Genomic DNA, 25,766 nt, shown 5'->3' on the forward strand with positions numbered 1-25,766 from the left:
CAAATACACAAAAGCCATGTTGGGAACTTTTCTTTCAGCTCTACTGCTTGATATAGTTGCAAAACAGTGTTTTTACTCGGTATGGAGCACAGCAGGTACCTTCTTGATGAGCTCCTCTCCGTTAGCACACACATCATTCACTCTGTCTCTGTGTACAGTGAAATCAGTCTCAAATGCTTCATGCTTTTTCAGTAAACCCTGTTAAAAACAACAATTTTCAGTTATAATCAGTAAAACCCATCAACAAGCCTCATTTCAGGATCTGTTATGAAACATAGTGTAACAATGAAGCACCTGCACAGCAGCAAGTGTGTCTCCGTAGTCCTCACTTCCCACTAGATTCAACTTCTCATTAATCCAGGCTTCTTCTTCTTCCACATTCGCCACAAACTGCTGGTACTCCAACGATTCCTCAAGCCTTTTTCCTCTGGGACCACAAACACAGACAAAAGCAGATGTGTAAGAGTGTGTGTGTGTGAGTTGGGTGAATCTGTGTAACCCAGGGAGCCCACCTCGCTCCAGATAAGTCCTTAAGTTCTTTCCAGTGGTCAACAAACTGGGCGAGCCTCTGCTGGATCTCCTCCTGGCCAATAGTGTTGTCATCTGACAACTTCTTCCCAGTGTCCAGCACAGACTTGGAACACACAACACAGATCCAATCAGCCATTCTACAAGAATTTTACAGCATAATCGACAAATTCACAATGTGGCAATTTAGAGTAAACCCTTCAGAGTTTAACTACATGTCTTTGAACTGTGGGAGGAAGCTGGAGTACCCGGATAGAACCACGCAAACATGGGGAGAACATGCAAACTCGGGACCTTCTTGCTGTGAGGCAACAGTGCTAACCACCGTGCCACCCATCTAGCCATAACCTAGCCTTGGATCATTTTCCCCCTGTGGAAGGGACTAAAACAGATTTAAAAGGAAATAAAAAAAATGTCAGCTGGTTTCATATTTTGAAAAGAAAATATGAAACCAGCGGTACTGTATAATATCTGGATCGCTTAATTTTCCTTAGGCTAAGTAGAAAAATCTTAAAGAATGAATATGACAAATTCTACCTGGATGGCTGGCTCGTGGGCTCCAAGCTCAGCCTCCAGCCTCTTGTGTTTCTTCCTCAGATTCTGTACTCCTGTCAAATCACGTCCATAGTCCTCCGAACTCACAAGTAGCTTTTTCTCTCTGTGTGGGACACCAGCAGAATTTCACATGTTTAAGTGGAGATTCTCCTCATAGAAATAATATGAACATAGGGCACTTTCTTACTTGATCCAAGACTCTTCATCATCCAGGTCTCTGAAAAACTGGTGCAGGCGGTGGGATTCGTTTAGTTTAGCACGACGGCTGGCTGCCATGTTCTTGATTTTAGCGAAGCGGCCGTTGACAGCATCACGCTTGTCCTTCACCTGAGTAGTATCGAAAGCATTGCTGGCCATCAGGCTGTCGGCCTGGCCGTTCAGATCCTTCAGACGATCCTGCAAGCAGAAAAAAATACGGTGAGAGAACATCACTATATTTTAGACAACTTGCGTTTGGAATTACTGATTTATTACAGTAGCAGAATACCCAGTCAGAGGGAGTCTTTACTACTATGTATTGCGTAGAGAATGATATACATTTATATAAAAAAATGAGCTGTGTACCTCATGGGCAGAAATATCAGCCTCCAGCAGCTGGTGTTTCTTCAGCAGATTGTTGACTGAAGCCAGATCCTTTCCATAATCCTCTGAGGCAAGAAGGGCTTCCACCTGAGAAACAACACCATGCATCCGTCTTTGAGATCATCTGCTTTCTGTTAGTACCGGTGTTTATAGTCGGCAAGCAGATTGTTACCTCAGAGAGCCAGAAGTCAAAGTCCTTGATGCCAGTATTGAAGTTCTGCTGCTTGTTGGCCTCTTTGAGTTTCTGGCTCTTTTCTGCAGATTTGTTGACGAGGAACTGCCACTGTTCATCCAAAGCACTGAGACGTGCCTGCGCAACAGACAGGTACAGCTTATAGGTTTGTACATCAGATCTCCGTTTTTTGACATAAAATGATGCTGCCATGTATGTTCTGTTCAGAGAAGTGGAAATCTATGTGAGGGATCGGCTTCACATTCATTAAAAAACAAAAACAAATGATTATTTTCAATATTTAATATGTTTTTTCTGTTCTCTAACCCTTATTTGCACAGGACATTTTCTTGTCCACTGTAAAATCTGGTGAAATAAAATGGTCAGCATCATGCTTCTTAAACACGTTCTACCGATAGTCTTCATTTTGGTCACTATAGTCATGACATTCATGTATAGGTGCTGACAGGTGAAATGTTCCACAGTATGCACACTTGATAAATGCACCTTGACCGCATCCTCGCTGCCGGCACAGGCTCCTCTCTGGATCAGGGCGTTGCCTGTGTCAATGACTCCACGAATTCTGTCTGCATTGGCGTGCAGCTCGGCCTCAAACGCCTGATGTTTCTGATGCTTACTCTGATGGTGGACACAGATGGGGAAAGAACCACGACATTAGAACTACATCATCCTTATTAACGGTGGAAATATTTACAGCTCACAGCTTCACAAAGTCATTTAACGCAGCAATGCTTTCATACTTACATTCAATGCAAAAGCCAAAATTAAAGCCAACGAACTGATATGCAGTCGATATTAACGTCAGATGTAAATTAGTACACTTTAATGTACAAAGACACAAAAAAAACTAAAAGCAACTATGACAGGCAATGTTTCAAGACACTGACAGACACATAAAACAAATGAGTAAACAACACAAAATGGCAGCAATGTCTGCAACGGACCTGACTTTAAGGAAATATAGAGGGGGAGGAGTCGCTACAAAGTTGCTTCTTGTTTATATCCATCCGTTTCCTTTACAGCTGCTCTGAAGAGATGCAATGGCACCAGTGGAAAATTCCACAGCTATCAGTATGTAGTGCTATCTAATCATTACTCTAATCAGTTTGAGTCTGGATTTAAACATCTGAAGCAAGCTTAAAGTAGCTCCTCAACCAAGAAATCAACATAAAAATGGAAGTCACACCCACCAACCAGCAGTCTTTGATAAACTAACCTGGGATAAAGTACAAAATTAACACAGAATTAAAGAAGAATGAATGAGTTGAATTGAAACTCAAGTGAAAAGAAGCTGGCACTCAACAGTGCTGGATGAGGACGGTTGGAATGCTTATCACGCTCTATTGTGTCTACACACATAGCACAGACATAGACACACAGCAGATATTCTGCTTGCTTGTTAGTCAGCTGACACACTACTCAGACTTACCAGCAGCTTGGACAGCTATAAAAACAAAATAAGAGTGAGAGAAAGATTCAGTCTTACTGCAGACAGGGCACTGGAAGGGATCAGGTAAAGAGTATCAACAAGGCAAACAATGTTTATATTTGGATTAGCCTCTTGCCTTAGAACGTAAGTAAATTATCTCATATTTCTTCACTAAATCCATATGTGAGATGTACATTCTCATTTAAAACTCGTTCTGTATGTGCAGCAGAGCTTCAGCTCCGAGTCGGGTTTCCCAAGTGCGTACCTGGATGTTGGTGGGATCCTTGTAAGACTCATCAGTTGCAGTCTGCAGTTTCTCACTGATCCAAGCCTCAATTTCATCCACATCACGACTAAACTGCTGCAGGGTCTGGGATTCACCCAGCTTGGAGCGCTTTTCGATCATCTGTGCCTTCAGCCGGCGCCACCTTTCAAACATCATTAAATTAGCTTTTAAAGGCAAGCTCAAACACAGCACACAAACATTTTACAGAATCCGCCACGGGTTTGTTTGGCAGATTCTTGATGCTTTGGGAGATCTCATGTATGATTTTTCCCCCAAAACTTTTATGATATGTGAACAAAGAAAATGTAGCTTTTCTTATCACCTCATCATAAGTAATGGTACAATTCAAGATGACATTAGGAATTTTAAGATGTAGGGAGTAATGAGAATATCGTTCTTCAGACGAGTTCCCAGTGTTAGAAGACTATATAATTTAAGTTATGATATGTACACAGTGTATAAACTGCAAAGCTGTAGTGGTCGTTCTGTCATAACAATGAATTAGCTCATAAAATCAAGTTTTTTGTGTTCATTAGAAAGTGAGAATATTCAACTCGGAGGCCTCTATTTCCATTTCCATTCCAAAGCTGACCGATTTGTTTGTGTCGCCATTTTTTAAATCAGTTTGAGGGATGAAAAAAATAAAATAAAATAAGGCAATGCATTATCTTTAGGGCATTTTCATCTGTTGTGCCATTAGTGTAGGTGTTTTCATATGGAAAGTCCACTGACACCTCCACAAATGTCCTTCAAAAATCCTTGGGACCCTTGACTGCGAGTAGGTCAAATACTGGTTTCACTTCAGCGCTTCGTCTGTTGTAACTGCACTCTTCTTTGCAGGTGGCTGAAGGACTACCACCAGCACAAGCAAGAATAGACCACAGAACCTTGGTTGTAAATATGTTACAACAGTTACAAAATGTAGACAATGGCCCACAGAGCTGTGTGTAGGCTCTGCATAGGATAACACACAACCGTGCTCATCTCCTGACACAATGCAACTGGAAGTTATTTATCATAGCAGAGACTTTTCTTTTTTAACCATGGAAAGTCCTTTTGTTTTCTATGGGAGTTTAGGTCTTGTTCTGTTGCACAGCACACCTGTGTGTTATTGCTTCCTCATTATTTAGAAACTCCAAATGCTTTTTCTCAGGTGCGTCTTATTTTTTTATTTCTATTTCGCGGCGTCACTAACATATGTGCGTTTTGAATTAAGCTCCCCTTTTGTAGTGCAAGCAACAACTTCCAAATGCAAATGCAACTGTCCACAAAACTACTTTATCACACAACTTGAGCATCTGTAGATAAACAAAATTAGGATTGTGTCAGTGATCAAGTTTAACAACCACGTTTTCTACCTGTCAAGAACTTCATTGCGGCGGTTAAGAATCTCAGGTTTGGCGTAATGGTCGGCTCCAATCAACTGGTCAGCAAAAGACTGCAAAGCAGCAATCTTCTCCTCCTGTAAATCAAGCCAGGATTTAATGATCAAGACAAAAGAGGGTAATAGCAGTCGGTTTTCAAAGCTTTCACGGAGCAACGAAATGCCTCACTGACCTGAACGTTGATGGCCTTGTCAAAGTCTTCATGTTTCTTAATGAGGGCCTCCACACTGTCCAGGGAGTCACCCTTGTCATCACTGGCGAGGAAGGCTTCACGAGCTGCCATCCAGTTCTCAGCCTGCTCACAGTCTCTGTTAAAAAGCTGTGGATGGACAAACAACCTTCAGTGGCTGAAATATGGTCTTTAACTGTCTGCTTCATGTCCAAGGATGTCATTACCTGGAGTTCTAGGCACTGATCCAACATCATGCGGCGCTGCACCCAGGCCTTCTCCAGATCAGCGCGCTCACGGTCTAAAGCCTCGAGTTTTTGCTGAATCTCAGGACTAGCATAGTGGCCTCGAGCCAGCAGCTGCTGTCCGAACTGTTCAAACGCCTGGAAAGTACCAGCCCGAGCATCAATCTCTGTACGGTGTTCCTGGAGAGAGAAAAACAAACAAGAAAGAAGACAGAGTTAGAGTTAAGCAATAACTTATATCGGAAAACACGCAAAGAAAGAACAAGACTAAATATTTGATACCTGGTGTCTTTCTAAAAGGGCCTCGGCTCCAGTCACATCCTTAGCCAGCTCCTCTGAGGACACTAATCCTCGGATGCCATTGATCCAGGACATGAGATCTCTATGCACAGTAAAGAATTGCAGTCAGTCAAAACCCTGCATATCTCTAAGACATTTCCTCAAAAAATGTTAAACATTTTTGGATCCAGCAGTCCCGCCCCCACCTGAAGTCAGAGAGGAAACGCTGCAGGTCATGGGAATTGCCAAGCTTGTCTTTGCGCTGGTCAGCACGTCCCACCAGGCTGCTCCAGGCAGTGTTCAGCTCTGTGCATTTCTCCTGGATGTCATCCACCGCTTCAGGGTGAGACTGGATCAAGCGCTCTGCTGTCTCTCCAAGAGAGTTAACCTAAGTAGAGAAATGGGAAAATTAATAAAAAATAAATACAAGATTTCAGGCTTAAAATTACTAAAAGTAAATCTGACCTTATCCCCCAGGGCAGCCAGGTCCCTCTCAAAGCCCTCATGTTTGCGCTGCAAAGCCTGGACACTGGCCAAGTCGTGACCGTAGTTGTCAGTGTTCAAGGCCTGGTTCTTCTCCTCAATCCACTCTTTAGTCTCATCAGCATCCCTTAGGACACACAACACAACTCAAGTTAATTGTTGTAGCTGACAAAATGTTCCAAAAGCCTGTTTCTCTAATAAATAACACAAAGCAGAGAGTGAACTCGATGACTGATGATCACAGGCGATATCCCACTTTGGATTTGTACCTGTGGAAGCGCTGCACCTCATGTGCACTGCCCAGCATGTTGCTCCTTTCTTCAGCCAGCTGTTGCAGGGATCGCCAGCGGTTGTTCAGCTCCTGCACATAGCATACAATATGAAACAGCACTCATCCCACACACTGCTCCCTGTGTCTGGAGCATGTTTTTCTCACATTAGTGGTAACATTTGAGATGAGTTGCAGTATAGGAAACATTGCAGTAATTGAAATGAGCATACGCTAAACAAGAGGCGCTTTCAGACTCACTGGGAGCACAACTCTAAGTGCTTTTTATTTTGGATTTGCAATAAAATAGGAAAACCAATGTGGCACAACAGGTTGCAGTTGGCCCTACAACAAGAAGGAGCATGCTGTGTGTTTATTGTGCTTTATGGGTTTGATGACGACAGGCCTGAAAAGGAAGTTCAATCCATGTTTGGTTTGGTTGTAAGTTAATGATGTTATCCACTTATTGTGACACGTGTTAAGCAGACGGCTTTACAAACAACTTTTGTGGTCTCACTTCCTTGTAATGCTTTTTCAGCTTCTTCCATTTCTACAATACTTTTTCTTTTATGTGGATGACAATCATAGCCAAAAAATAAATAAACACACCTGCAGCTGCCAGTTTACCCTCAGCCTCCTAGTACATGCACCTATGGTATTAATTTAAGGACCCTACGTCACAACTATGATCCTCGAGTTATTGCATTCACAAACTTCGGGGTCAACATCGCCCCACCTCTCACCGGGGTGACGACAACAACGCACGTAACGAGAAGAAAAGACTTAGCTTTGATGAGTCAAAATTGTTAATTCTTCCTATTTCGTTTAATATTTTGACTGGATTTTAGGTCAAACTATTAAAAAGTAGTATGGCAACTCTCAATATAAGGTACGAAGAGACGTAGATTCAAGTAAAGGAGGAAATCTTTAGATTTATTTTTGTTTTTCAGCCTATAGGAGACAGCAAAAAAGTTGCCAAGAGCATCTTGATGTTAGGCATTCATTTTCATCCACATAATAAAAAACAGCGTTCATTCAAAATTATGTTTTAAATATATTTGTATATTTATATACTAACTAACTATGGTGGCCTTCATAGAAATAGCTACAAATCTTAAACAGTTATTCTGTTTCTATTCTGCTTCAATTCAAAATCTGGACTTCAATCACATCTTGAGTAAAGGTAAGTTAAAATCCTCCGAGGTGAAAGAAAAGGGGAACTTCCTACAATAGTTTTAGGACCTAAGCTCCTGCAGTCTGAAAGCGCCTAACTAAGCCACGTTTCCACAACACCCTCAGTGCTTCTGCGGCAGGGCCAGAAATCCAAATCAGCTCCAGAGAAATTACTTTCCATCACCAAAAGCTCACAATTACAGGTTGGTACTTTATGAGAATTCATAAGCTTTGGGTTGCAAAAATGAAGTTATCTAACTGGTTAAGCATTTGCAGTTAGACCGTATAAAATATACTGATCTTGAGGCTAGAGTGTAAACAAAGAACATCAGTGGACTGAAAGGAGCTCCTGTTTTAAATTTTTTTGCACTTTTGGTGGAAAAGTGGCTAAGAGGGTCAAAGTCATTCCCACTAACAGATACATTTCAAGATCAGTTTAACAGTGACACAAGGAAAGCTAGATTTAACATATTTCACTCAAGCACAGTCATGCAAATAATGTGCTCAATTTATGCTACTTTGCACTGAGTATTTGATGAGCACAGACAGCGATGGACAAACAAAAGTAGGTGGATGATGGAGATGAGATGCACAGGACTGGTTGCATGGTAAGAACATTACAAACAAAGAACATGACAGGTTTAGCGTAACTTATGCATTATGTCATTCATATTACAGCAACAATAATTAGGACCAGGACAGGACAAATGGTGCGGGAAGCATTGTGTTAAAAAACAAAAAACAAAAGGAACACTGCTCATACTGAAGTCAGGTTTCAGTGAACATGAGGGGATAGATCATGTGACACTATCACAGTATGGTTAGTGTTTCTGATCACAATGCGCAGAGTGGTTGGATTGGACTTGTTCATCTTACCTTGATTGTATTAAAGTTAGCCGTTGTTTGAACAGCCAAGCGTATATTCTAAAGTCAGAGGTAAACCAAACATGGACATGGAGGGAAGGACACAAAAAACACCACACCAGTCAAGAGCGTTATGAAAAATCCCGGGGTTAATCTTGGTTCTCACAAGACCAACTGAGACACCATTCACTAGCACTGCAACCATGGCTGGAGGAGAATGAATCAAGCACTGTTTTTTGTTACAATCGAGACATCCCGAGACATGAAAACCGTTACAAAGGATCTTAGGAATAAATTACGAGTTTCCAAGCTCTTCAGTTGTCTCATCAATGTCTAATCATATTCTACAAAGTCATGAGTCATCATGCCCCATGCTAGTAAAATGTAATTCTGGGCATGATTGCAGGAAACAGGTACACAAGTATCAAACACTGAGCAGTCATGCATGGTTACACGATCAAATCAAGACTGATTAGCTGCCAAGTATTTTCAGGTGATGCATGTTCTTTACAAGATCATCTGAAGGTTTGAGGATGTCTTGAGGCCAATTACTGTTAGTTAGAGCTTACCTTCCATGGAGATGCAGTCTTAGAATCCGCTTCATCCTGTTCAACAAATGAGACACACAAGTAAGCACACTGCTATGATATCTAAAAAATGTCTTAATTATTATAGTGGATGCAAATATAAATAACAGAAACTACACCAACCTTGCCAGGAGCAGCACCAAGCAGCTCTTGTTGCTGGAGATGAGGAGAAAAAAACCTTTTTTTTAAAGGACAGCTAATTATGGCTCATTTATGTGACATAACATACGATCCAGAGAGGTAGCGCCTACCTGAGCCTGAACCATGGGGGCCTCCTCAGCCATAAGGCCTTCAGACTCCAACTCTGAAGCCACTTTGTTGATATCCCTCAGACGAGACTCATTGGCCTTGAGGTCCTGGAAAGAGAGAAAGAACAGTGTCATACACTGTCTGTTCAAATTCAAATACATACATATAAAAAAAAGAAGGTTTTCATATGACTGCTGCAGTTCTATGTTACACAACTTTGAATTATTTGTGTGTTTCGCACACTGTTGTGGAGGAATTTTTTGCCCACTTTTCTTTACAGTGTTGCTTCAGTTTGCAGGAATTTGCTTCTGCACAACTCTGTGAACATCCAATCACAGCATTTCAGTGGGCTGAGCTCTGAATTTTGACTGGGCCTTGCAACACCTCTATGCTTTTTTCTTTGTTTTTTGTAGATTTTCTTCTGTGCTCTGGATCACTGTCCTACTGCATGGGCCAAATTTAGTTGTTATATGGTCACTGAATTGTTGTGTTTACAATTCACATACAAGTAAAGACCATATGCAAGTAATTCAGATAACTTTAAGTCAATAGTCATGTAGAATTTTTGGGAAAAGGATCAAGCTTAAAAAAACAAAACAAACGAAAACCAACAGACATTACCTTCTGGAAGTCATCAAACTTCTTCTGTAGAACCTCAACCTGCTCCAGATCAGAGCCCATCTCCTCATTAGTGAGGGTGCTCTCCTTCTCATGAATCCACTGCTGGAGCTCGTTGGCCTCACGGAATAACATAAACTTCTTGCAGCTTTTCTCAAGCATGTCCTTGCGCTTCTCCCCCAACTCTAACAGAGTACCATATCTTGGAAAAAAGAACATTAAAGAAAGAGAATGTAAGCGAAGCAGTAGAAAAAGATTTTTTACAAACTTTAAAAAAGTGAAATAAAATTTAAAAAGTGGGTGGACACTGACATGCTTTGTGTTTGGAGTCTGTAGACATGGGACATGAGAAGGAAGCCTTGCATGGTATGGCTGACAGAAATTTATTATCATAATTGATGAGTAGTGTAGTAATGAAGGGGTCCCGTTCTCCACAACGTTTTACTCTTGTGTCAGGAAACATCCACACATATTTCTCTCTGGTCTTCATGACATTTTATAGATGCATTGAATAATCTAATAAAACCAGTACCTGGGGGCAGGCATCATCCTGAAGATGGGGAGTGTTTAAGGACCAAAGCATCTAGAAAATCTTGATAAAAAGAGGGGGGGAGCCTCTCCCAGCTACCATGGGGTGGGAGGCAGAGCACACCTTGGACAGGTTGCCACTTTCATGCAGGGCTAAGAAGTGTTTAGAGTATTCAACAACACCACTACAATGATAATAAGATGAGATGCGTTAGCTTAGCAGGGAAGTTTAGCAAGCATTACATTGGAAATTTGTAATGTCAGGGAAAAAGCCTAATTGGTCAAAGTCAGACTAATTTTTTTTCTTTTAATCATTTATCCTTCTTTACTTATTTATTTTCTACCAGTCTAAAAGTAAATAAGCACATTTTGTGTTGAATTTAAAGGCATCATAAAGAACATGGTTAAAATAATGTGTGGTCATTTTTCCTGAGAGCTGTGTTTGCTTTGTTAGATTTTTAATAAGGCTCTGGGATGTTGCTGTAAAATAAAAGTAGTGACATAAATACTGTATGCTCCTTTTAATAACTTTTCATCCACTTTTGTGAAACCTAGGTGCCAGCAAGGCACCTAGCCTCTGGGGTTACAGCTGTAGTAACGTTGTTCCAAACTAAACCCAGACACATCGACAAGCCAGTTTGTTACACAAACATATGTCACACAAATTTCAAATAATTTTTGAATATTTCACTGATTCATTGAGACACCTAAGAACCAATCAAATCCCAGTGTGTGTAGGGCAGAACATAAACTGACATCCCTATAGGGTAACCTGGGATAAGAAGGATGTAACAGATGTGCATCAGAAGCTGCTTCTATCCTGGACTGAATAGAGGCCAGGGGTGAAATACACACAGTGTCACTCAACATGGAATTTGGGGTGGGTGATGGATGATATCTATTATAGGTATCACGACCACAAGTACACGCAGAGGGGCACTGGTTCCTACTCACAGCTCTTCCACCTGCTTCATGCGCACAGACACGCTGCAGGCCTCCTTGGTGACAAGCCTGCACAGCGGCAAGGCAAGGCGAAAGCACAGCAAGAAAAGATTAAGTAGTTAAACACAGAGATAGGACAGCAGACGAAACAGGACAAGGGGCCAGGAGCAAGGTAATTAGTGTTAAACAACTGGATGGAAGTAAAGAAAGACTAAAGTGCAGAGCAGACAGGTTAAAGTGGATTAGTGGACCCGATTCTGAAACAGAAGAGTTCAGGCTGTGGGTTTCTTACTGATTTTCAATCTGGTCTTGGCGGAGTGCAATGCTGCCATGTTCATCCAGCAGGTTCTCCCTGGATGAGGATTGGGTGGGGTCGAGCTTCTTCACATAAGCAGCAGGAACGAAGCCCTGGCGATCATTCACCTCCACTTTCCACCAGTCCTGCAGCAGGGGAGAGATGAAGTCATTAGTATGTAATGTGGCGGGGTGGATGAGTCAGGCAGTAGAGCTGGTCATCTACTAATAGGAAGGTTGGTAGTTTGATCCCTGGCTGCTGCAATCTGCATGCCAGATCTGCAATATCCTTGACCAAGATACTAAATTACGATATTTACTGATGCTGGACTACTTCACAGTGCCGTACCTTGTTAGTGCTGTTGAGGAGAGTGAGAATGTCTCCTTTCTTCATGGTAACTTCACGTGGGCTCTTCTCCTGATAGTCATACAGGGCCAGGACCAGCTCCTTCCCGGTCTCATCATCGGTTGGTGCAACTTGTTGCTGTTTAGTTAAAAGAAACTTGTTACTGATTTTGTGTTCTGCGAATAGACAGTGATGCTTCAGAACAGATGAGAATTCAGGGACTTTTTAAACTTACCCTGCAGGACTGGGCCTGCTCCTTCAGGGCCTGGATACTGCTGCCGTAAGCGCTCAGGTCAGACATCAGGGCTTCGTGCTTCTTTAGCAGAGCCTGTGGAGAAGAAACAACTCAGCACAACTACATTTCTCACAAAGGGAACTAACTGGAAGCTTTAAGCCCGCTTTAACTTTTAATAGAGCAAAAACAAAACAAAAAAAAAAATAACAAAACCCCCCCCAAAACTACATCATAAGATTTTAAACTTTAACAGCACAACAATAATTCATTGGTAGTGACAGTTACAGTGGTGTGAAAAGTGTTTGCTCTCTTCCTGATTTCCTATTTCTTTGCATGTTTGCCACACTTAAATGTTTCAGAACATATTTAAATATTAGACAAAAACTTTTTCACACCACTGTATATTCTTCTGTTGTAAAATCTGTACCTCAGCTGAGTCCTCGTCTTTGCCATAGTCTGTGCTCCCAACAATGGGTTCCTTTTCCCTCATCCAAGACTCGGCCTCGTTAGCATCAGCAAAGTATTGCTGGGCCTGCAGAGAGTCCTCAAGGTCCTGTCTCCTCTGGGAGGCCTTGGCCTTCAGAGTGTCCCAACGCCCATGCAGCTCAGCCAGCTTAGCCTTCACATCCTCACCAGCAAAGTGACCTGGACACCACACCCATGAAACCTCAGCTGTTTTTTTCCCCCCCACTGTTGCAGTGATATTTTACTTGCATTTAAACATCACCATCATCTCACTGAAGATAACAGAGGAATCTTAGGATTTAAATCAATACCTTCCTCCACCATAGCTTCTCCCTTCTGGGTGACAGCCTTAATGCGAGGCTCGTGACCTGTGATTTCAGCCTGCAGAGCCTGGTGCTTCTTCAGCAAGTTCTGGACACCAATCAAGTCTTTGCCTGAGAAAAAACGTCAGAGAAACATTTTATGGAGCTCCAGTGATCTGAAATATGAGGCTCCAGTTTAAACTTTATTTCTGAAATGATCACTTTCAATGAGTATATACCTCCAATTACAAACTTTAATTTCTTAGAGCTGCATAGACAATTAGTCTGATTTTACCTCTGTTAGTAGAGGCAGCGATGGGCTCTTTCTCACGGATCCAAGTCTCCTCATCTTCAATATCTCTGAACAGCTGCTGCAGCCTTAGAGAGTCTGACAGCTTCTGCTTGCGTGCAGCCATGGGTTCACGCAGAGCTTCATACCGAACCACCAAAGCCTCTTGCTTCTTGCGGATGTTGTCAGCATCAAAGTGGCCAGCCTCCTGGAACTGGCGGGCCTGGATTGTTATGCCATCAATCCGATCCTGATGAGGACATTCACATTAGTGTCGCATTCACCAAAGCAGTGTATGGGAGCTCCATAATTTGGGCTGAGTGCTTGTTACCTGGTGCGCTGCCACATCAGCCTCCAGCAGTGCATGTTTCTTCTGCAGGTTCTGAACACTTGTCAGGTCTTTTCCATAATCATCTGAAGCCAGGTGGCCCTCCACTTCATACAGCCACAGCTCTATGTCCTCTACATTTCTGTTGAACTGCTGCTGCTGGTTGGCTTCACGCAGCTTGATGCCTTTAAAGAAAAAATAAAAAAAGCTCTGACTGTTGTTCCGAATCACCAGGGACAGACTTTTCTTTCATGGGCTTTCCAAGTACATTAATGGCCCAGCTATTCAGTTCAATTCATTTTTATTTATACAGTACTAAATAACTCAAGATGAAGACTCAACAAAGAAAATAAAAAACCCTAACTATTATATGGCCCCTTTTGAGGAAGCACTTTGGCGACAGTGGGAAGGAAAAAGTAGAACCAATGAACTAGTTCAGATACAGACTGTTTCTCATTTTAGAGATATTGCTCAAACAGAAGAAAGCAGTCCCACATATTTGTTTAATATTCGTAAAAACGACTCCAAGATTCCTCACCGTGTTACTGGAGGCAAAGATAATGCCATCTGGTTAGATACCATATTTCTATGATTGTCAGGGCCAAGTACAATAACCTGGTCTTTAAAACACTCCTGCACTTTAACTAATTGGTGTATATTTGGCTTAATGGATAGATACAGTTGTACGCTATGTCTTCTGATGATAATGCCTACGGGAAGCGTGTATAATGTAAACAGAATTGGTCCTAGTACAGAACCCTGTGAACTCCATAATGAGTATTAGCGTGCGAAGAGGACTCTCCACTTACATGAACAAATTGGAGTCTATTAGATAGATATGATTCAAAACACTTGTAATACCTACAACATGCCCTGAACACTGTAATAAAATATTATGGTCAACAGAGATGAGTCCACTGTCAGAGGCCATAAGAAGATCATTTGTAACCTTCACTAAAGCTGTTTCTGTGCTGTGAGGAGCTCTGAAACCTGACTGAAACTCTTCAAATAACCCATTCCTCAGCTAAAGTTGTGGTCAGATGTTGACATTCACTCATCATGAGCAGAAATGTAACAGTAATTGCTTTGAGTTGTTCTTTTCCCATGGTAGAATAACTGAATGACTTTTGTCCCTGTGTGGGTTAGAGAAAAATAAATAAAATTCTAACTGTTGCACTGTTTTCTCAGTGGTTTGTTCTTTTGTGTGTGTGCACAAACGTACACAAAAGCCCTGCCACTCTTCATGCACTTTGTCACTGTGCACAGCTCAAATCAAATCTTTATGTTCACTTTTCCTCCAAACTATACCTTTGAGCTCAGTGGCCTCCAGCAGTTTCTTCCACTGAGAGCTGACTTCTTCCATGTGACCAGAAACCTCAGTTGAGGCATAATGCTTTCCATCCAGCAGCTCCTGGCCTGACTTCTGCAGGGCATCGATTCGGCTCTGGTTAGCAGACAGCTCCGCTTCAAAGGCCTGGTGTTTCTGCACCTTGCCCTGCAGGTTGGAGGGGTCCTGTTGACAGGAGAGCAGAGACACAGAATTTCAGCAATGGAGAAAACAGACACAAAAGAAAACATCACAATGCACAAATGAACATCAAAAAAAATGGGAGACACAAATATCGGGAGAAGACAATATCAATTTCTTTCACAAATTACCTTGTAAGCCTCATCAGTAGCAGTCTTCATCTTTTCATTGATCCAGCTCTTAAGCTCATCAGAGTCCCTGAAGAACTGCTGGAGGTGGAAGGAGTCCTCCAAGGCAGCACGACGAGACTGAGCACGGTCGTGCAGGGCATTGCGGCGGCTGAGTAGCTATAAATGCAACAAGGAGAGAAAACACATTTTCAAAGAAAGCCTATTGTATTTGATTTTATGTCTGATGTGGAAAGCAGACAGCAGTGCTTACAGCATCTCTGCGTGTAGCCACATCCTCTTTGGCATAGTGGTTGTTCTGAATCAGTTTGGTAGCAAATTCATCCAAAGCCTGGAGATGTGCAGCACAAACAGATTAAAGGTTAATTTCAATTTACAATTCTCACACAGTGGCAATAATTCAAGAATAGAAGATGCAATAATCATCATGTAACTGGGCAAATTTAATAAACTTACAGTGATCTTCTCTTCTTGAGCACTCAGCGACTTCTCAAAATCTTCGTGTTTTTTAAGCAGTGCCTCTACACTGTCCAGGGAGTCACCAAGGTCTTCATTCAGGAGGAAAGCCTACGCAAGGAGAATACATGAAAAACTGCCACAGCACATCTTTTTGCTAATAAACACCAAGCTCTCCTGGTGTGGTAACTCACCTCTTGCTTGCTCATCCAGTTGTCAACTTGCTCAGTATCCCTGTAAAAGAGCTGCAGGTCCATGCACTGCTCATACTGCTGCCTGCGAACCTCCCACAACTCCAGCAGAGACTCCTTTTCTGCAGCAAGGACACCAAGCTACACAAAATACACCAAGAAGAGCATTTTAAATGCTAGTATGACACAGATGAAGAGTGGAGAAAATTCTACCTACACGGTGTCATAATCCTACCTTTTCCTTCACCTCATCAGAGGCATAGTGTCCTGCACTGAGCAAGGCCTGGCCAGCTTCATCTGTAGTTCTAAAACTGTCCTCGTGAGCGTCAATCTCTCCCTAAAAAAATATAAATAAGGAAAACATGGAAACAGGTTGACTAACACAGGGTGTGAATTATGAGACAAAAGGATTTGACACTTTCTTGAGCCTTTACACTAAGTGCAAAGACACTTTAGGCTGGAGGTCTCTATAGTTTAGAAGATTTTACCTTGTGCTCCTGATGGCGGTCTAACAGGGCCTCAGCTCCAGCCACATCATTGGCCAGTTCATCGGCATTGATCAGAGCCTTCATCTCAGTTACCCAGCTAGTCAGATCCCTAAAGTCAGCAGTGAAACGCTGCAGCCTAAAACAAATCATCAAAAAAGGACAGAATGAGCAAACTTGGTTGGACAAGTTGGACAGGCCTGAGCTCTTGGCAAATATGAACTGAAAATTACTCTGTACATAAGACCCCACAAAGATTCACACAGAAGTCTAAATCAGTTATAAATCCTAGAAAGGTTTATGTGCATGTGTGTTTTCATTCCCCGATATAAGTTATACTTTTGTTGTGTATGTAGTATTTCACTGTGATCATCATTACATCCCATCTATAGACCTGGGTACATTAGTTTGTTGTTATTGTTCATCAGCGTTGATTCTAAAAACATGTCAGGTAAAGTAATTATATATTGTGAACAGCTTGTTGTTTAAAACAGAGGGATATGCTCCAACACATGGCCTTTGCATATAACTTTATCTCCTGGCTTCTGTGAAAGGTTGATGAATGATTTGCTTGTTTTACTGCATTTATTGGTATTTTACTGGTAGGAGTCGTTCAGACGGGCACGGCGCTCAGTAGACAGAGTGCGAATCTGTTCCCAGTTGGTGATAAGTTCGTCCTTTTTCAAATGGATCTGCGAAGCGTTCTGGGGATGTGTCTGCTGCAGGTGCTCAGCGTCACCACCCAGAGTTTTGACCTGATTTAAGGAAGGAGAACACAGCAAGTCAGGATATCAAGTTTTTAACTTCCCTTTTACTATATTTGCTAACATAGCGGAGATCGGCATTTGCCCTACCTTATCTTCCAAAGCTGCCAGGTCTCTCTCCAGGCCCTCATGTTTGCGCAGCAGAGCCTGAACACTGGCCAGGTCACGCCCAAAGTCATCAGACCCCATCAGCTGCTCCTTCTCCTTGATCCAGCTGATGGTTTCATCCACATCCCTATTCGAGGTAAACACACAGTCTGTTACTAACGGCAGCACGACAAACAAAAAAATGAACATACACACAGTGTAAGAGTTTTTCATGTGTTATGGTTATGACGCTGCTTACCTGTTGAAGCGCTGCACCTCAGCAGCTCCAAACAGCTTGCCCTGCCTCTGTTGGGCCAGGCCCTTCAGGCGCTGCCAGGCCGCGTTGACCTCGTCCTGCTTGCGCACAATGAGCTCTGCCTCTGGATGGGATTCCTGGATCAGCTTAGCTGCAAGCTGGTTCACCTCATTCACACGTTCCTCATGGGCAGCCAGATCCGTCTGGAACTCCTCAAACTTCTTTTGCAGGAGCTGCACGTGCTCCAGGTCCTGGCCCAGCTCTTCTGATGTGGCAATGGCCTCCTTTAGGTAAAAGTGGAGAAAGAGAAAGTTAAAAAAAAAGAGAGAAAGTATGCCTTGGTGCTTTACTATCTGATACAATGAGTCTGGCTTTCGTTAGAATTCAAAATAATTGCAACAAATATAGGCCTCAAGTCTTCAAGCGGACACGACCTCTGTAATCTTCAGGTTTGTAAAGCAGTGTATAAATGAGGACTCTTTGGAGGATTGCCTGTTTGAGTCGGGTGACAGGTGACTGACCAGGTCGACAAATTAGAGCTTCTTTTCGTCCTTTCTGGCCCGATGTACCGAGCGGCACAAACAGCTTGGCCAAAAGATGCGATCGCCACTATTTTACAAAATAAAATGTTTTTCCAAGCTTTCCAAAACCCACTCAAACAGTTTAGTACACCACAAACACAACTAATTTTCTTACCAAAGGACAAGGAATCCTAACATACAAGTCTATGTCCACGCTTTGTGGACGTCTTTCTTTTCCCTCACATCATCTCACTGACTGGATTACTTCATATTACAGGTGTGGAAAAGTGAAGCCTAAATGTAAATTGGGAAAATAATCCCATGCCCTTGGCATAATCCCCTCACACCCCCAAACACCACTGGGGTGCATTTCCTCAGTGAATCCTGGTCAAATGCTGGCCTCATGAATGCTGGTCAAATTCAGACCACCCGCATGGGCAGTTGGGATTTGGTTGCAAAACCTTCTCCCATCACAAGAGGGAGCCAAAGTAATTTCCACTGTGGGCTGCCTGCCTTTGGGCCTTCTCTCAGCAAGAGTAGAGAGATGAGGAGAGTGGGCTGTGAGGGCATTCAAGCGAAGATACCGCTTGCAATTTGCAACCAACCCATACAGATTTCACAGAGTTATTTCCTCTCATGCAAAATCATGAACCAGCCAGAATACTGCAAGAAGAAATATCTACCTTGCTATAAATATGAGAAATACCTCAGTAGCAGAGCCAATGCAGATTTTACTCAAAGTATTTTCTCGTTCCCAAGAAGGGAGGGGGACTGCGTCTGATACTGGACTAAAGGGCACTGAATCAGCATTTCAGGTCTTACAAGTTCAGGATGCTGACAAATGCCACTCTGCTCTACATGTAGTGCGCCCAGGTGACTGGTTTACATTAATAGACCTGAAGGACCCATATTTTCACATCTCATTTACCCACTTCACATTAAATTCCTGCAATTGGTGATTCAGGGCAAAACGCACGAGTACTTAGTCCTGCCATTTGTCTCACTGAGCCCTTGGGTATTTGTGAAGTGTACCTAGCAACATGCATAGACGATTAGCTGCTGCTATCAGAGTCAGAAATGATGGGAAGAAAGCATGCCAGGGTGGCAGTGGATCACCTGATGGCTCTGGGTTTCACTACAATCTACAAAAAGAGTGTCCTGCAGCCAGCTCAGCCCATCTCTTTCATGATGTGGAGATGTCTCCTATTTAGGCTATGCTGGCAGATGATGGGTTGCATCACTGAAACTATGCCCAAAGTGCCATGCCTACTACCATATCAGAGTGACAGCACACTGCACTGCAGCACTCTGCCACTGGAGAAATCCTACATTTCTCACTCAGTGGGTGTCACTGGCAGCTGTCACAGCCAGGAAGGTCTTTCCCCTCCAACGAGACCTAGTTTCCCAGGCCAGGGGGGGGAATCGTATAACCCCGCCCAGGTTGCCTTGCCCTGTGGGCTAATCTGAGTACGGAAGGACTACCTTAGAGGGTCATAGTCACTATTCATAGTGCTAGGGCCCCCTCCACAATGTCACTGTAATAGAATAAGTTTGTTTTTTGATGCTCTGTAACAGCAATCACCACTTTTCTGCAGGGGCTGTTAGATAAAGGAAAGGCCTTTTCCACAATTAAAGTATCTCTGGCAGACATTTCAGCCTGCCAAAGGAGCTTTACAGATAGCCCGGTGGCGGTGAGGCATTACCACTAGCCTGCCATTTTATGAAAGGGGCACGACAGCTCTACTTTCTCTCTAAACTTCTTGTGTCTACGTAGGATTTAACCTTAGTGCCGGGATGTCATTTGGAGGATTTATGTACGTTCTACTAGAGGGATGGCAACCTCTTGGGTCATCTTTAGGGGTGTCTCTGTAGAGAAAATATTTGCAACAGCAAGCTGGGCTTCACCTTTGATCTTTGCAAGGTTCTACAGGTTAGATATCACTGCACCATCCCTAGCCCACACTGTCTTAAGTGTGGGTCCACATGAGATCTTTTAAGATGGCACTCAGTCATTCAGATAAGCTTAGCTGGCAATACGGGACTATGCATATCCCCATAACAAGACACCAAATTAAATGTTTGAAGGAGAACTTGGTGTCTCACCAGATCACACTCGTTGCACTAAGCGAGGAAGAAGTGCGCTTATCTTGAATGACGAGTGGCGCTGCATCACACCCTTTTATAGGGAGGAGGGTAGCTCCTCCCTGATGTCTTAACATAAAATAGATTTCTGCAGCCAAAATCTGACCAAGTGACCAACTTGGACTGATTTTTATTTTTTGTCTCCTTGTTTTCAACCGAGTTATCAGTTCCGTCACTACTTAGCAAACATAAACTAATGTAGGTCTATTAGCTGCAACCAACCAACCCACCAATGTTCTGTACTGGCACAAGACGCCACTAAACATGTTCTAAAAACACATGTTTCTTAAATCCAGCCTTTATACATGTATTGTTTCATGTCCACTTTACAGGTCATGTCTAATTTTCTTGCAATGACGACAGCTAAACTGAAATGGTAAACTATGGTAACTGTATTTGTAACTACATCTGTCTGCTCAAGTCTTTCTATGTTTAAAACAAACAGAGATATGAATCTAACCTTGTCACTAATCCAGTCCAGGGCATCTTCACACTCACGCAGATACTGGACCAGTTTCTGGGCCTGCAACAGACGCATGCCCTTTTCCTTGGTTTTCTCCAGCAGGAGGTCCCACAGGTGATGCAGCTCCTCCAGACGAGTCTAGAGCACGTGACAAAGGTGGGAAGTGTTAATAAAGTTAGTGACAAGAAATGAGAAAATTATCTTGGATATATGTTGGAAAACCAAAGAGAAGTCTTTTCCACTGAAGATCGTGGAAGAGCCGATTCATATGAAACACAGAGCATGCGATAAAAAGTACATTTTGAAACCGTTGAGTCAAAAATAGGGGAAAGCTGACTGAATCTTTAAGAATTCACAGCACTCAAGAGTCACACCACAGGTCAGCACCTACTTTTATATACTCGGCCATATTGACACTTGTAACTATTGGCCTCTGTTGTGTCCGGTAAGGCGTGTAGGACTGAATCGGATGGAAGGGGTTAATAGTCATCAAGAAGACCTACATTTTATGTGAGTGAAATTCTAATATTTTATTTTTCTCTTATGTTGCACTAATTATCAGGTATCTGTCGCTGTATGTTGCTCCTGTATATTTAGGGATGTAGCTTTCTAATAATAACAACTAATAAATAGTCAGGAAAGCAATGTTTGGTGTCACAGTGGCTACATCCATCGTGAACATACATATAACCCCAAAGCCCACCACAGGCATACCTAAATGTCAACACACTGCATATTAGTGTGCATTTTGGTAACTTACTCGAATAGTGTCAGATGCAAAGTGGCCCTCAGTGATCATTAGATTTCCAGTCTTGTCCAGTTTGATGATTGCTTCAGCGTTGGCCTGAACTTCAGCTTCAAAAGCTTGATGTTTCTGCAGCTTGCCCTGTGTATGAAAAACATATATGATAGAAGGTGCTCTTCTTATGGTCTAACAGGACTTAAATACATATACATTAAATAACTGACAGACCTGCAGGTTGGAAGGGTCCTTGTAGTTCTCATCAGAGGCAATCTGCAGCTTCTCCTGGATCCACTTCTCCAATTCATCGGCATCACGGCGGAAGAACTGAAAGCGATACGAGTCCTCCAGCTTCTGCCGGCGCACCATCGACAGCTCCTTGAAACGCCGGTAGCGGTCCAGGACCTGCTGCCGACGTTCCTGGATATCTTCAGCTGTCTCCAGCACTTTGGCTCCTGCAGTGTCCATTTTCTGGAAAAGCACCATCAATGACATACGTGCGATTATTTTGCATGCACATTTAAATAACAGCAGAGACAAATCAGCTGTGTATGGAAAAGCGAATGAAACATATCTCAAAATGGAAATTTATTTGGATGAAAAAAATATGTCGCCTACACATCCTATCCACATAATCACATATGGAAAACATGAACTTTAAAGAAAAGAAGGTTAAAATCAATCTTCAGCTTGTCTCGCTGTGTCTGAGTAGGGTTAGATATTTCTTTAAAGACCCCAGTCTTTGCATTTTCCTGTTTACATTTAAACATTGTTATTTTTCTCACATCCCACTTTACTGCTTTTCTTTGGACTCAAACATGGATACAAAGAGCAAGGCTGCATGCTTTAACTCCCACCCACCCTATCCTGTCTCTAGCTAAGCAACCAAAGGGCCGGCAGCTGAAATACTAAAAATGACAAATGGGGGTGGGGGCGGAAATTCCACATGCATGCGAACAGTAACTAGGCTTCACTACACAAAGAGAGCGCAGCAGTCAGCTCATTCCCACTGTGCCCTAGGCCCCATGGTTAAAGTATCCTTGAACTGTGGCCAACATCCAAGTAGGAACGTTACATCCAACAAAACAGGATAGTAATCTATCATTTCCAGCAGCTTAGCTTTAAACAACATATCTGATTAAACTTGTTCATAAATTCTTAATCAAAGCAGTAACAAGAAACTAAAAAGTATAAATGGTAAATGGACGGGTTCTTATTTGGTTCTTTAATACTCTAAGTGAGCACTCACACAAGCACTTTTTTCTATGCTTTTTCTATGGAAGTGCTTTCTAACTAACAGCAACACACAATCATACTTGGATGGATGCATCAGACTTGGGGTTTTATCTTGTATCAAACCTGTTCTGTCTTCTGAACTGCAGCCACCCCAATGTGAGTTTTAGTAGTTTTATGATTTTATCAAACTGAAACGTGAGCTTTTAGCCTCTCTAATAAGAAACAAAACAGAAACACGGATGGAGGTATTGATCCGTTTGAATCAACCTCAAGCACAACAGCTGAGACCAGACTGAGTGAGGGTGAGGGCGGGGCTATGCATGCTGTTAGGTCTGCGTGTTTTTGTTGATGCTGCAGACAGCAACACAGAAACCGATGGATAAATGTGAGACAATTTCCTGGATTCCACTAATTCCCTCTCTGAATGACGTGGGGGTATTAGTGAAGTCAGCAGTCTAGCTGTATTCAGCTTTTTATCAAAAACCCCATAGACGCTAGTATTTCTCCAGACAAGCAAGCATCCCAGGGGCTTCACACATGCAAAAACTCACAAAAATCTAGTCCAACAGTGTAATGTAAGCCGATTACGACCATCAACCCACTGCCTGACACAAAGTGATCTCCAGCTTGCACCCCTCCCCCTCTCCTAACTCACCCCATATCAGAGGGCCTAAATCATTTCAAGGATTTAACTGGACTCAGCCTCATTCTGCACAGTCATGCTGGCTGCTATATGACTGTGAATCTCTGTCTCCATCACCTAAGAACCAACATGACATTCTCAAGTCACTGACAAAGGTAACAGCAACAGAACTATTCATCTCACTTGTCTTATTCTTCTCTGGGTTTGCAAGCTTCAACTAATGCACACTGTTTATACTCCTTTCTTGAAAAAAGGTAAATACGCTATATTCAGACAGCACTGTGGTTCACAATATAAGCGCAGTCTCTACTGCTACTGCTTTAACCTGATAAAATCTTAGACATCACTTTATGTTCTAATTCCTTTAAAGCTGAAATTAATCCCCAAATCATTATTTTCATACTGCAATTTTTGCTGGTCTGACCTCATAAATGCAATGGCCCAGCAAAATTGTACAACCATTATATCCCTCTAATGTAATATAAAGATGACTACTCTTAAGGGGACTGGACACATTATAATCTATCAGATACCGGGTGTAAATACTTGGACGTTTCAGTAAAAGTCTGACTGGAATTTAACATGTGAGTGTGAGCGAGTGTGAAGAACATTAGTGTGAAAGCAGGTCAATAACAGGCCTGTGACGCCTTAAACACAAAGCTGCATCTGCTGATAGCACTCCCTCCCCTTCTCTATCACTAGATAACAGCTTTCTCTCTTTTAGCCTCACTGCTGACAGTCAGGGAAAGGGGGTGGCCACAACCGTGTTAGCATGCTAGCTATAGCCCACAGATGGTTGTAGTCATGTGACACTTGCTTCTATCTTCAAGACACATTAAAAATTTTATACTGGGCAGGAATGACAAAACGTTGAACAACCAGTTGCATAATACTGTGGAAGTCAGCAGCATTCCAAAGTCCAAGTATCTACTTTAAAGTGGACATGAAACACTTCATCTATAAAAGCTAATTTATACCATGGAGCCATGCTCTCAACAACTGACATAGATTTAACACCGTGAAGCTGGCTTTAAGAAATAAGTGTGTAAAGTTAAATTTTAAAAAACCAATAACTCTGGGAAAATAAGGACACTAAAACCAAAACTTTGTATAAGGAGGCCCCTTTTGTACCATCCCTGGGTGCAACAATGAGTTTTATGTTAAGAAACCCAGGATATACTAACATTCACTCTCCATCTCTTAAGCAGTCAGTGGTTCTTAGTTGTTTTGCTAGTGATGTAAAGTTCTGTACTGGCACAAGATGGTGCTAAACATGTTTTAAAAACTAACTTTAGGCACTTATTTCTTAGATCCAGCTTCATAGACAGGTTAAATCTATGTCAGCTTTTGAAAGCAGGGCTCCATGGTGTAAATTAGCCTCTATACATTTAAAGTTTCAGGTTCACTTTAACGCAGAAACACCCAAATTATCTCAATTTAGCGATTGTTCATTTCAATTTTATTTATATAGTGCCAAATTACAACAACAGTTGCCTCAACTATGAATATATTTGTCTGAAAACGTTCTAAAAAATGTAATGTTGGGTTCACTGACAGATTTTTAGATTCCAGCTGCTTCTAAGTGTTGAGAGAAAACTTGCTTTGTCAGGTGATGAAACACTAAAGTGTGTGGGTGGATGGAGGACAATGGATATCGACCCTGAAATAGCTAGTATAATCAGGCAGCTCAGGAAGCAAACTGTGATGCCAACTTATCAGAAGGTGAGTGGTTCAATCCCCGGCACCTCTAAATCACATGTCAATGTGTCACTGGGAGAGATGCTAAACCTCAACATGAACCCACTGTATCCACTGGCGTATGTAGGTAAAAAGCATTTAAGTGCTTTACCAATTTTTGCATATGAATGTGGCTTGTAGACTAAAACACCCTTTGAGTGCTCAGTAAGGATAGAAAAGTGCTTGTAAGTACCTGCATGAATTTTTTATTGTATGGTCTCTAACACTGTCTATGCTTCCCTTTCTGTAGAATCAAAGCCATTAAAGTAAAACCATTAAGATATAAAAATGTAAGAAGGTATTCCATGTCATAAACACAGCTCTAACATGTGTAACACGCCAAACAACTTGGAGAGTTGTATAATATGGTCACATTTCAGAAACAACATGCCAATGTTTGAAAACCCATTACTACGCCATGTAACGCCATGGTTATGCTAACAAAAACACAGCTATTAAGCCTCATTAAACAAAGTGTTTAATGCCAACTTAGATTCTCTGCAGTAGCAGTAGTAGACAGGATCACAGGAGGTGAATATCAAGCCAAGGACAAACCACACAGGATCAACTCTATCAAGTACATGTCTCAGATTAAGAGTGCGCTGAGCTTTCCTAAACACTGGGTTTATATCAGAGGCGTCCACAGAGCAGCGGATGAAGTCATTCACTCAGCAACACCCAAATCACTTCGGTGAAACATGTGTTTTGAATAGGGGTCACGTCTCATGAGCCGAGGCAGGCCTTTTTCCCTACTGAGGAATAGTG

General features: G+C 42.2%; 1 protein-coding gene across 7 annotated transcripts in view; it reads right to left on the reverse strand.

The window, feature by feature from the left end:
- Positions 1 to 25,766, reverse strand: part of sptan1 (spectrin alpha, non-erythrocytic 1) — a 37,142-nt gene that overhangs the window by 7,793 nt on the left and 3,583 nt on the right. For 3 of the 7 annotated variants that reach the window (XM_005929002.3, XM_005929003.2, XM_042223528.1), the window contains exons 2-44: positions 21,617 to 21,856; positions 21,404 to 21,529; positions 20,641 to 20,781; positions 17,521 to 17,801; positions 17,265 to 17,409; positions 17,011 to 17,165; positions 16,414 to 16,549; positions 16,161 to 16,262; positions 15,929 to 16,066; positions 15,735 to 15,845; positions 15,532 to 15,609; positions 15,282 to 15,437; positions 14,931 to 15,135; positions 13,626 to 13,807; positions 13,301 to 13,544; positions 13,015 to 13,137; positions 12,666 to 12,883; positions 12,239 to 12,331; positions 12,007 to 12,141; positions 11,656 to 11,804; positions 11,376 to 11,432; positions 9,897 to 10,095; positions 9,278 to 9,382; positions 9,150 to 9,182; positions 9,009 to 9,044; positions 8,452 to 8,499; positions 6,404 to 6,495; positions 6,117 to 6,261; positions 5,858 to 6,039; positions 5,655 to 5,754; positions 5,355 to 5,552; positions 5,131 to 5,277; positions 4,932 to 5,035; positions 3,553 to 3,715; positions 3,288 to 3,302; positions 2,345 to 2,476; positions 1,838 to 1,975; positions 1,648 to 1,752; positions 1,271 to 1,479; positions 1,066 to 1,186; positions 513 to 634; positions 295 to 427; positions 100 to 198 (exon numbers count right to left, since the gene is read on the reverse strand). In XM_005929002.3, coding sequence (XP_005929064.1) covers positions 100 to 198; positions 295 to 427; positions 513 to 634; positions 1,066 to 1,186; positions 1,271 to 1,479; positions 1,648 to 1,752; positions 1,838 to 1,975; positions 2,345 to 2,476; positions 3,288 to 3,302; positions 3,553 to 3,715; positions 4,932 to 5,035; positions 5,131 to 5,277; positions 5,355 to 5,552; positions 5,655 to 5,754; positions 5,858 to 6,039; positions 6,117 to 6,261; positions 6,404 to 6,495; positions 8,452 to 8,499; positions 9,009 to 9,044; positions 9,150 to 9,182; positions 9,278 to 9,382; positions 9,897 to 10,095; positions 11,376 to 11,432; positions 11,656 to 11,804; positions 12,007 to 12,141; positions 12,239 to 12,331; positions 12,666 to 12,883; positions 13,015 to 13,137; positions 13,301 to 13,544; positions 13,626 to 13,807; positions 14,931 to 15,135; positions 15,282 to 15,437; positions 15,532 to 15,609; positions 15,735 to 15,845; positions 15,929 to 16,066; positions 16,161 to 16,262; positions 16,414 to 16,549; positions 17,011 to 17,165; positions 17,265 to 17,409; positions 17,521 to 17,801; positions 20,641 to 20,781; positions 21,404 to 21,529; positions 21,617 to 21,853 — 5,838 coding nt within the window. In that variant the 5' untranslated portion in view covers positions 21,854 to 21,856. The remainder of the gene's footprint in view (positions 1 to 99; positions 199 to 294; positions 428 to 512; positions 635 to 1,065; positions 1,187 to 1,270; positions 1,480 to 1,647; positions 1,753 to 1,837; positions 1,976 to 2,344; positions 2,477 to 3,287; positions 3,303 to 3,552; positions 3,716 to 4,931; positions 5,036 to 5,130; positions 5,278 to 5,354; positions 5,553 to 5,654; positions 5,755 to 5,857; positions 6,040 to 6,116; positions 6,262 to 6,403; positions 6,496 to 8,451; positions 8,500 to 9,008; positions 9,045 to 9,149; positions 9,183 to 9,277; positions 9,383 to 9,896; positions 10,096 to 11,375; positions 11,433 to 11,655; positions 11,805 to 12,006; positions 12,142 to 12,238; positions 12,332 to 12,665; positions 12,884 to 13,014; positions 13,138 to 13,300; positions 13,545 to 13,625; positions 13,808 to 14,930; positions 15,136 to 15,281; positions 15,438 to 15,531; positions 15,610 to 15,734; positions 15,846 to 15,928; positions 16,067 to 16,160; positions 16,263 to 16,413; positions 16,550 to 17,010; positions 17,166 to 17,264; positions 17,410 to 17,520; positions 17,802 to 20,640; positions 20,782 to 21,403; positions 21,530 to 21,616; positions 21,857 to 25,766) is intronic. The other 4 variants (XM_005929006.3, XM_005929005.3, XM_005929004.3 and 1 more) reach the window with 4 other exon arrangements.

This window comes from Haplochromis burtoni, unplaced genomic scaffold (genome assembly GCF_018398535.1).
Source record: "Haplochromis burtoni strain Fernald_Lab_line unplaced genomic scaffold, NCSU_Asbu1 Contig_113, whole genome shotgun sequence".
Taxonomy (NCBI): Eukaryota; Metazoa; Chordata; class Actinopteri; order Cichliformes; family Cichlidae; genus Haplochromis; species Haplochromis burtoni.